Raw genomic sequence first — 12,106 nt, 5'->3', positions numbered from 1 at the left:
CTGCGGGGATTTAATGCTTTACATTGCTACTGAGTAAAATGCTGTTGTTTGAATGTAAGCTGAAAACACATGGCCATTTAAGGACCTGAAATGAAAGGGTCACAATGCAAACATGGAAGAGAATAGTTGAGGCGGCACTTATAAAGTCAAAGCAAAAACGTATGTATATGTAGATATACATATTTATTATTCCAGTGGTTTTGTGTGTTTTCTTCACGGTATCTCTCTATATTTTATGTGTAACTCCATTTAAATGCCCATATACAGCATTCTCTCACATCCGTTTAAAAACTGTGAATCACAACAAAAATGCTATAAGAACATCTAAGGTAGATAATTAAAGTATAATTAAGTTTAAATGCCTTGGTGAAGGAATATAAAAATATTTAAATTCAACAGGCTAGTACATTTGCAGTTTTCTTTTATTAGGTGTGAAATCTAAGAATCCCCTGCCAACTCTTGAGGGCTCAATCCAGAATGTTGAATTGAAGTACTGCGGCACATCATTGGTCAAATGTGCCTCTGGGACCGTGGGATCAATAAAAATTTGTGCCAAAGCCCCAGGTATGTGCAGCTGGACCATGTAAAACTTTATTGCCTGTATAGGAGAATTGGCCTTGCTTTTTACAAGGAGAGTTACTGAAACAAGAATTTACTCATTGTTCCTATGAATCAGAGAGGGGTTTTTGTATTCTGTTTTGGGTTTTTTTTATTGTTATTGTTAAGTGTGCCAGGATGATCCAGTCTGGCCTTAGTATATAATATAATAATTTAATTTTTACACTGAATAAAAAAAAAGATTCATTTTTTTTCTGCTGAGATGTATATTAATCTAAAAGCACTGAAGAAATTGAAGTAGCTCTGCTTTTTCCTGTTACATGGAGTATCTACATTTGGCTTTATTTGCAGCATAATTTTGGACATGTTCTGTTTATTGTTTAATGTCTCATTTTCCATTAATGCTACAAGTTATATATTTTACTTCTGAAGATTTTGAGGGCTCCTGTGACAAATAGTTTTTAAATGTCTTTAATAGATTTTTTCTTGAAGAGCATGCAGGAACTCTTCCAGTCAATGTCTGTCATCTCTTCATATCTAAAGGCAGCTAACTATTAAAATGTTATGTGTTTTACTCTAAAATCAGTCCATGGTGATTTTTAAAGATGATATTTTGTAAAGTTAGCATGGCAATTACTGTTTAAAATAGAATTGTTTGTTTTACTTGAAATCCTCCTGGATGTAAAGACGTTTACAAGATAACATTAAGGAAGTTATTTAATAGTTTATATGAGATTGCTCTTTCTATTTCCTCTTTTAATTCTGTACTTAAAATGTTAATAGCTGTTCTCTTTGGACTAGTGAATGTCTATGTGTTAACAATTTATCTTGCTACAGTAAAAGCTGTAAGGAGTCTACTCTTTGTCTTAGGTGATGGTGGAAAAGAGAAGCTGATTCCTTTAATTCAAGGCCCATCTGACACCAGAGACTTACACAGCAGTAAATGGCTCAATGAGAGTAGAAAGCCAGAATCTCTCTTAGCTCCAGATTTGGTAGCCTTTACAATCCAAATTCCACAGTATATGGACTACTGCCATAATTCTGGTAAGTGCAGAGCTCTTGTTAAGCTGGTATCGCGTTACATTTTTCCGATCCAATGTAATTTTCAAAAGGCAGGTTTCGTATAAAATGTGCCAAGTGCCAAAGTATCTCTTTCACATACTGCACCCATTACAACTTCACCTTAGCTCACTCAGAGACACAGAACTAAAAGCAATGTTTTGATCTATGTCATCTTCGATAAGGAATGCTTCACTGACTTCAGTTGCTTTGTAAATTATTTATACAGAAACTTTTGTAAACTTTTTGGGGGGGGCAGGACCAATGTTGAAAATGTTACTTTTATTCTTTCTTCCCATTATCTGTTGGGTTGAGCTTGTCTTACAGAAGTTGACATACTGAATTTGAAGTGGTTCATATAAATTTGCAGCATATTTTATAATTAACCTAAGAATTTATTGATTATAAGAATTAATTAATTAATAAAAAGGTGATTTTAAAGATGCTACAGAGTACACATTTGACATCAGACTTGGGGTTGTAGTGCAATTAAATAAGAAATAAGTTAATATTTTCATACCGTGGTTTGTATGAATTTAAAAGTGTTGTTGACTTTGTGGACATAAATACTTTTACCTGACATACTTCTGGTTTCTGTGGGCTTTAAACAAAACATTGGTAAGCTTTAAGCAAGACTGTCAATTTTGAAATGCAACTGTAATCTAGTTGGTGAAATACAAGTGGATCTAGATTTTGGTGTCAGTACGTTGCATTTGAAAAAATACTGCTTTTGTGTTTCTAAAACTTTATCCTTTTGCTGTGCTAAGAGTAAAATCAAAAAGGGGAACTCCCCCACTTCAACTCAGAAAGCATCTAGTTTAAGGAAAGCAAAAGAATTAGCTGACCCAAATACTATGAAACACAAAATTAAACTGAAAAGCATGCTTTTCATTTTTTTCATATTGAATGTCAATAGTCTAAAAAGTTACAGTGGATTTATTACCATCTTTGTAATTATGTAAGCAACATTTGATTCTTATGCAAGGTAAATATTTGTAAGCACTATGGTGCTCCAGCAGTTGTTGGGTTATTTTTTCAGTAACTGTACTTGTATGTTTCTTGGAGAGCATCATGTTGGAACTGTTTACGGCGGTGTTTTTATAACAATTATCATAAGTTTCTGCCCCTAAAGCATTGCCAAAGAGCAATTCTTTGTGAATTTGTGATTGAACTGTCTCTGAATATTTCAGATTTTTTTAAGTGAAAATCTGTTGCACCTGTTGTCTAACTTCATAGCATTTAAACAATAATAATAATACTATGTATTACTATTCTTGATTATTGAATTTTCTACCCATTTGAGGATCTTTCAGTATAATTTTCTGATTTTTGTCATAACGTATTAATGACATTTTAAAGGAGCTGTGTATACTTTCCTGTGCTATAGAATTTTGACTATTTTTTACAGGTCACAGTGGTTACATACATTTCAGCTCATCAGCATTGTGGATAGTCCAATTAGAGAGTATGAAGTACTTGATAGGCTGTGACAGGAGATGCCTAGGAGAATTAAGGCAGGGACAGATGAAGTGCGGGCCAGACTCATATGCAGGCACTTTGAGAGGCAGAAAATTGGGCTGTAATAGACAGATGTCTGTGGTACCTGTTTTGTAGATAAATGCAGATACATTTAAAATGGTAAAATTTTAGAATTGAAAATTTACTGGACACTACCCCCCTTCCCTCGCAGTGCCTCAGGACAGTTGTACTGATTGTGTGTAGGCAGTGGTAGGAGCTAACCTGCACGCTCAGGCTCTAGTGGGGCTTCTCTAGATTGACAAAGTGGCACCTGTGACTGGTAGCAAGAGAGACAGAAAAGCTGACTGATGTGTTAAAGCTTTGGTCCCGGTAAACATGAAGTATAGTGCACTGCAAATGATTTGTTTGTGGGTTTTTTTAGGGTTTTTTGGTTGTTGTTTTCTTTTATATAAATTAAACTACGAAATGTTAATTTTTAAAATACCTCACATCCTATACAAAGGATGAAGGAGTTAATGAAAGACTTTGCTGGAGGAATGGAGGCAGTTTCATAAAGGAAATATAGCTGGCCTTTTCATTACAACTGTGCTAGCTAGATGAAGAGAAAACATCAAGTTACTTGAGAACAAAAAAATGCCTTTGCTGTCAGTTGCAGTCACTTTTGGGAATTAAGTAAGCTATACTGGATAATTTGACAGCAAATTCAACGTAGGCCTCAGGGGAATAGAAGGGTTGTTGAAAGCTGTACTAGTGGAGATGATTGTACAGTACTGCAGTTGTGCTATTTGAGCAATTTATCCTCATAATGTTAGATCTGATGTTCTGGAATAGGAATTTGTACCACAGAGTGGAAGGAGTCTGCATCCTGCGTGTAGGAAGAATGCAAAAGGTTATCCAGGAGAAACGAGAAAGTTCATCTAGAATCGTTTGGTGTCACCAAATTGCTGGAGATGAGGCCAGGGCTGGCCTAGTCTTCTGACTTTGCAGAGTGCCTATACAAATAGCTGTGTAGCTGATGCTCACAGAATACATCCAGGATTTTTCAAAAAAGCTAAAAGGAGACAACAGTTCCAGATTGGTGGGATTGGGTAATCTGTCACATAGCACTCTGAGAACTCAGTGCACTTCTCCCTGTAGAGAAGGATTCAGAAAAGTGCAAACTCAGCTGGTCACAGTGGGGCAGGGGGTGCATTGGGGCTGTACAAAGCTAAATGGCTGCAAGTTAGCCACCTCCATTCACAGAATGATCTAATGCCGCCTTGTGTGTAAAACCAAGAGAACAAGGGCAGGGGAATTTCTGGGTGTACCCAGCAAGTGACTTTTAAAGTTTTTGCTTATGTAAAAAATAGTGAAGGAAGAGTAATTAATTAATTCATTATGCATCTGTGAAGTTGAATGGAAAACAACTTGGTCTAAAATCAAAACAGTTGCCTGCATATAAAATGCCAAGGAGGAGATTGTGCAAATGGCATGAGGTTATTGAACAAATCAGGGTGCGTTTACCCGTTGAACAGGCTGGGCACCTATCCTCCTCCTCCTCTCCCTGTCAAGTCAGCAGCTATCTGCTGATCTAGGATGACCAGGATGGCTGTGCAGCTTGCTTTTACTGTTTGTCTAGGTGGCCCTGCAAAGATTGAGTGTGTATTTATAGTTTGAGTGTTAAAGCATTCACATTAAAGTTCTGTGATTTTAATTCTTGCTATTTCACTTGTCACTACTGGTCACAGGAGGAAAAGAAATACATGGTTCTAGTAGGACCATACTACATTTAGTATAACCAGCATAGGGGAAAAAACCTCCGTAAAGTGTAATCCCCAAATGAGGTGTATTAAAGCAGTGATGTACAGCATATACAGGCAAAGTGAGTATTAGTAAAAAAAGTGCATATGCTGGTGGTTGCTTAGCAAGAGAATTTTACTGTTTGGTGACCTATGGCAGAGGAAGTATTTAGAGACACGCAACATCAATATGATTTCTTTAGTCCTTAAATGCAAATCTGCATGCTGGTGCTTTTTAATTTTGGATAATTTAGTTGTATGAAAGTGCCTCAGGTATCTCTGTGCATAGTTGTAAAAACCAGTGGATACGTTCCCCAGCCTTTATCTGAACTGCAGCATAAAAAATAATACAAGACAGGAGATTATTCCATTACCCCAGGGCTTGGGAAGGTCTTCTTTATGCTTCTCTGAACTAACCCTTGCTTTATTAACCCTCAGAGTGAGCTGCAGACCATGTTTGTTTCACCTGGCCTTTGAGAGAAATGAGGAGATTTCGAAATGAATGCTGGTGTTGGTATTTAATTATGAGCAGCTGTTGAATAGATGAGGTGAGCTGATTAAGCTCTGTTTCGTTTGCCATATTGAATAATTGGGAGTGTGTGTGCAGCCAGTGTATGGAGAGCTTTAGTACATATAAATCAAGAGGAACTAAAATGGTTTTCTTTGAGATCAGCTTCGCTATTCAGCAAGGCAGCAGTGAAATCAGGGAGTAAACAAAAGTACATGGATTACTGCCATGCTCATGTCTGGTAAACTGATGCACCCAGTGGGGCAAAGTTTAAGGGCAAGTATTCAGCCTTGTACAAGTTGGTAGTTTCTTGCTTCAGTGGTATTTTTCTTAAACTTCCAGTGATCTGTGGATTTTTCTCCACTGTCAGTATTTTTTAAGATCACTCCGTTCTATATTTTAGTTGTCATAAACCTGATGATTTTATTTGTTAGAATTTATTTGAAAGTAGGTGAGACATTTGACATACATTTGTTTTTATGCATACACACCTATATATGCCCCAACTCCCCCTTACTTGCAGTTAAAAAAGCCTGCCATTGACATGTTTTTAATTTAATTTTGACTGCTTTCACTGGGGATACTGCAAAGCCTGGATGTTATAGCTGGAACAAGGATATTTAAGTTCTAAGCTCTAAATATTAAAGAGAGTGCTTTTGCTAGTAAATAAATAAAAACCCAACAAGCCTTGTAAAAGAGAATCCATAAACTAATTGGAAGTATTTTGGAAAGATCTGACACAGTGAATGAGTAAAAACACTTAATATATTGGGGTAATTAAAGACAATTCACATTTGTGGTTTGGGCATAAATGTGTAAAAATTATACCCATCTATCTTATTACATTTCCTTTCCTCTCCCTGAGGATTTCACTATGTACTTTATCTGTAATTGTTGCCAGTTTTCTATCAAGTTCCCACTGGGCTTCTGGTGCAAAAAATCTTATCCTCTCGATGACAGAGCTTGCCTGAATGATTTCATGCTCTTAGCATTTTTGTTCACGGGAATTAGGGGCAGAATGTAACTGCAGCTGAACATAGCATCTATTTTTGTAATTTTGAAGTTTAGACTCTGTTATTGGAACTAAATGAAGAGATGCAGGTGTTCTCCAGTTCAAGTCCTTTGGGATTTTTTGATGGTAGATGCTTGAAAAGAAAATGCATGTGTTTCCAGAGTCAAACAGCAGCTGTGGACAAGGATTTATGTTTTTCTCAGAACTTTGGGATTTCAAAATGTTACATTTAATCACATGCACAGAAAGGAGAGCAAATGTTAAAGATGTTACATATAAAACTAGGGGACTGATCTTTTTACCATACCAACTAGTGGTGGGAATAGAGGAACAAAGTGATCTTTAATCTTAATATGAACAATTTCAAAAGGATTATGATAGTTGCCAGGACTCTGGTCTTTTGAGAGCTGTGCTCTTGCAGCGCACAGCATTTACATCCTCTTAATTGCTTTTAAAATCTGGCTTATTCTCATATTTTGCCTTGAAAAAATATGAATGCTAGTAGTGGAAGTTACCGAAAACACCGTATTCATGTAGTACCTCTGTTGAAGTAGGGTGAATTTAAATTCAGATAAACATACATTTCTAGAAGAATTATTCTCTTAATGTAGTTTTCAAAACTGGATTAAAAATAGTAGTTGACCTGCCTAAACTGTACGGCTAAATTTGGAATTTTTCTGAGTTACAAAATTTGTGGGCAGGAGCATTTTGTGATAATACAATTTCTCCCTCACTTTCTCTCTCTCGGAGTTTTCAAATTATTTGACTGTAGTAAACAAAATGTCTGACATCTTGTAATTTCATCACAAGTTCAAGCAAGGGCAACAGGTTGTGATACTCCTGAGCAAGTGAGGAGGGGAGGATGGTGTGGGGAAGAGCAAGTTGGTAACAGTGGAAAATACAAGGTAGCTAATACCCATCGAAGAAAAGCCTCCCTTTAAATGGTTTTAATTTTGTACGTTTACCAGCTTGTGTGGGCTCCATCCTCCCCCATTACACTCACAGCTCAATAGGTTGTGCATTGCAGCCAGGATAAGTATCAAATATTTTTCCAGACCGGACTCACCTTTCTATCTGTTGTCTCACAAAGATCCAGCACTTACTATTTTTTGTAAGAGGGAGGCAAGTGCAATTGCCTCCAAAACTTGTCCTCAAGTGCAATCTGTTACTGTACTGGCTCCAATCATAAATTTCATGTCCATGGGAGTAGCATCAAGGAGGGGCATACTACACAACACTAAGTAGAGGAACATTATTTCCAGTGGATTGTGTAATTCTGGCAACTGGTAGTAAGTTCTGGTTAGAGAAAGGTAATTATGCAGTGCAGGAATAAGGCAGCCTCTTTGACTTTCCATCAAGGAATTGTGTAAATCTTCTTGTGGGAAGTGGTGTTTCCATCTCTTTGTATATGTTTCTTTCTATATATGATAAATCTTTCAGCAAGACGTGCCCTAGAATTCTGAAATTGTGACTAAATAAGATTGAGTTTTGTAAAATGATACTGGAAAAAATGGTATTATAACCCCCCCCAAAGCTACATTCTGTTCTATCAGTGGTTAGGAAGTCAGCCTGCATAGTTAAGTTCCCTGAAAATATTTTTTTCAAACCTGACTTGCTTTGAGATATGCTGTTCAGCTGCACTGTGGAAGTCAAGAGAGCAGTATCTTTAGCCAAAGAAGTGCTTTTGCCTCTTTCCAGTTGCATTTTCTTAATACCGTCACAAAAGAGTTTGCTAACATGGCAAAGCTTGAACAAAGAAGATGGGACTCAACTCCAAATAGCCTGCAACGTGGAACTCGTAACTCTGTTGAGCAAGGGAGTTGGAAAGCTTGATTCTTCTCTGGATTTACAGCTTTTTCATTAGAAATTAATTGTCTGGCTTTCTCTTTTCTCTTAACGCAGAGTAACAGCATGCTGCCTATAGCTAATGTAGTTGTTCTTGTAGTTCTTGGACTGGAAGTTCATGCTTCAGCATTGACAGCTGAAGATTGGAGTTCTTCAGCGGAGGTAATACGGGGTGTGCAGGCTTTAAAGTGCAGAAAGGAAATCCCCCCGCCTCCTCTTTAAACAGAGCATAACCTAGAAAAGTACAAGTAACTAAAAAAGCCTTTTAAGTCATTAAATGTGTAAAAGTTAGGGAATGGCAGATCCAAGACTATTACTGCGACTTATTTGCATGTACGCACATGTGTTCCATAGGATTTCTGTTCACTTACAGTCTGGGGTAGTATCAAAGTGTTTCATATGGCCACCAAAGTCATATTTAACACTTGTGGTATGAAAAAAAATTCTAATGTGGGTTCAGGTCAAAATGATAACTTCTGTTTCTTTAACAGTATAGGATAATGTATCTGTGCTTCTTGTATTTATGAAAATGCATTTGCCTCTTCCAGTTGTGGCACCTGAAAAAGCGTTGCTCAGCAAGGTGACTAGATACTTCACTGACGGTGCAGAGAGTTTTGGAAATGTGACAGGCATATGCTCTCAGCAACTGCTGACACATAGTTTTGGACATTGAAATCTGTTTTTAATTGGGAAAATATATGTTGGCCAACATCTTGGGATAGCTCCTACTCATTTTGAAAAAATGCCATGGGATCTTTAACTTCCATTTGGACGCTTCCCAGACGTGGGCATAAGGGACTGTAACTGTTTACTTTCAAATGGTGTTTAAACTGTTTCCAGGTTTTATAATTGAATTATATTGCTCTCACTACTGCTTTGGTGATGTAAATGATTCCTATAACATGGCTATTTTTTGTAATGAAATGCTAAATAGATATCACTTTTGGTGGCAAAATAGAAATACATTTTGACCAGATCCATTTTCGTGTTTCAAATTTTACTAACAAGTCATTAACTGAACATGTTACTGAACAGAAATATAGCACATTTGATGAAAAACAGCATTAAATGAAATATCTGCATTATTTTTAACATGGAAAGTATGACCTAAATGTCTGTAAATCTGAATTATTTTTCTGAGTAATTTTTGTGGTTCAATAATGTACTAACAGCCTATATGATTTAGGATGCATTCTTAGATATGCAGCATGTGCATCCAACCACATTGTCCCCTTACACCCAACTTTACTGTCTTGAAGTTCCCACAGAAGTTCCTTTCTGTGATATTCCAAATAGCCATTTGTGGTCACAAAATGAAGTTGTGCTATTACCAAGTAACTGTAGAAAACAACAGTTCACAGCCAGAATGAGACAAAGTGGTTAGACTCTTAGCAGTATGTTGATTTTTTTAAATTTAGCTAGATAAACCCAACGATGAACCCCAAGGTAAGGCATATTCCTATAGTTGACCAAACTGGAAATTATTTTGGAGAGAATATCTTATGTTTTTCCAATGTTGGAAATATTTAAATTAGTTTCATTTTCTTCACATGCTGCGAAGCTTCTGAAAATTTATTTCTACTCCGTAAAAATCTGCAAACCAGATAGAAATTAGTGCTCTAGGTACCTTTACCTTCAGACCATTTGATCACTTCTGTGCTTTGTAAGCTGATTTAATTTTCCTTTTAACTGTGCACTGAAATGGTACTAATAGGTGCGTGATACTTGTCTATGTACTTGTCTCTGGTGGCAGAAAGACTTGAAATTGATAGGAGGAAAACAGTACACTGTGTAACTTTTCAGTTTAGTTCAATAGCTAAAATTACCCTGCTTATATAATGTGAGCATTTATTGCTGAGTGTTTCTATGTAACAGACTTCTGAGTACAGCAACTTCAACACAAATACTGCCTTCTTGAGGTATATTTACATTGTGCCTATTGTGTGGAATATTAAATGCTTTTGAGAAATGCAGTGATGGGATTATAGTGGATATATAGTCCTGGGATTACAGTGGATATATAGTCCAATTAAGTAGCTAAATACTTTTTAAGTCTTGATTTTGATCTGATTTACCCTCTTCAGTAGAGGAAAAGGCATTTTGAAAAGGAAAAAAAATGTTTTTCTGAAGTCGTGTCTGAAAGAGAAGATTCTGGGTGCTGCCCAAATATTGTCACTGGTTCAGTTGAGAGAGAGACATTTGCTGGAGTAAAACACTTTGCTGACCTGAGTTCTGAGTTCCCATTCAGACATTCTTCTGCTGCTAATTGTTGATACTGAGCTCCACTTCACAGAAGAGCAAATTAGTGCAGAGCCTGGTTTTCCTGTGTTTTCCTCATTCCTGATGTATTTTCAAGATGAAGTAGACAGATCTGAAAAGAAAGTTATTGTGACTTTCCTCAAGAGATTCAGAAAATTGATTCTTTGTTTCTGTAAGCAGAGCAGCAAATCATTTTGGGGTTGTACTGTCTGAATCCAATGAGAAGGTTGCATGGTTCATGTATGGAGGAATTAGGTGCAGTAACAGTGAGAACTGAAGGGATGGGGGAGGGTCCCAAACAAACATGTCAGCTCTTACAGTTTGCATGATAAGGGTATGCCTGCATCTGCCAACTCTTCCACTTGTAGCCCATGTGCATCATCTGTTGTACAGCTTCTTGGGCTGTTTGCCTGGGATCAGTTCCAAGCTAGAGAAGTAGCTTTGGCTATGCTGCCTCGTGTCCCTGAATCTTGGAAAAATAGCCCACTGCCTGGGGGAAGGTGGATGGGGTCAGAACAAATGGAGTTTGAGCCGCATCTTTTTGAATTTCAGTGTTGATAGCTAACTGTCATGTCAGAGGAAGAAAATCCTGTTGGTTATCAGAATAATAATCTGAATACATCAGAGGCTGACTGCCTTTTCCTATGCCTACACTTGGTTTATTTCTTCAGCTGTTTAATTAAACTGTATGGAAACATTGCTTAAATACAATAGGAAGTATAATACTAGAACTGACTATTGTAGGAATATTTTCCCCCTGAAATAGAGAAAATAATGGAAATTTTGTAAATAGAAACAATTCTCTTGGGGGAAAAATAAGAGGAGGTATGATTGAATCTAATGAAGCATAAAATACAGCATTTGGCTCAACATTAGTGAGTAGGATTATGGAGTGCATTTATTGGATCACCACCTCTGGATAGTATTATTCTTTTCTCTTATGTGTTTGCCCATGCCATTACAGGGTAAGATATAATTAGTCATCTAAATGGAAATAAACTAATGAAAGGAGACTATGCATTCTCTGCTCCCTCTAATTTTGAGCTATATTAAATGCTTCTGCCCTGATAAGAGGAATTCAGTACTGTGCAAATCTTTCTAGATTGTGACCTGAAAATTCATAATACTTGAAAGATATTTTAACCCCAGTCCTGGATTAGTATTTTTCAGACATTAAAATTATTGCACATTGACAGTCCTTTAAACAGTTACATGTCTAAATTTTCGTGCAGATTGCAGTCAGATAACATTGCTTTTAATTAAAAAACCAGGAAATAATTAATGGTATATTCTGTTGTTTTATGAAGTCCTGAAAACTGGTACAGTAGAATTATCATAATCTTCATGATACAAATTATATTTTGTATAAAGACTTCTAATAAATTGAAGCCAGTAATACTTTTTTATTTCTTCACTAGTACCGTAACACAGAATAAATATAAGCCTGTGAACAGGATGACTTAACACAACTGTTGATGCACTTTGAATGAAACATCTTTATCAAGTTAATACAAGAAGCAGTCATGCCCTACTTGAATTACTCATTTATAATGGCTGAGCAGCAGCCTGGATGTGGACTTTGAAATCCTGGGAAAATAAGATGCATGC

The 12,106-nt window shown here is 36.6% G+C and overlaps 1 protein-coding gene across 1 annotated transcript in view; it reads left to right on the top strand.

Moving 5' to 3' along the window:
• The window catches only part of VPS13B (vacuolar protein sorting 13 homolog B), a gene marked incomplete at both ends in the record, with an annotated part of 442,808 nt that overhangs the window by 141,303 nt on the left and 289,399 nt on the right, over nucleotides 1-12,106 (top strand). The window contains 2 exons of the mRNA XM_084260382.1: nucleotides 430-564; nucleotides 1,429-1,602. Coding sequence (XP_084116508.1) covers nucleotides 430-564; nucleotides 1,429-1,602 — 309 coding nt within the window. The remainder of the gene's footprint in view (nucleotides 1-429; nucleotides 565-1,428; nucleotides 1,603-12,106) is intronic.

This window comes from Gallinula chloropus (genome assembly GCF_964237585.1).
Source record: "Gallinula chloropus genome assembly, chromosome: 2".
Classification (NCBI taxonomy): Eukaryota; Metazoa; Chordata; class Aves; order Gruiformes; family Rallidae; genus Gallinula; species Gallinula chloropus.
Note: the sequence above shows the minus strand (reverse complement) of the source record. Positions and strands in the feature narration are given on the sequence as shown.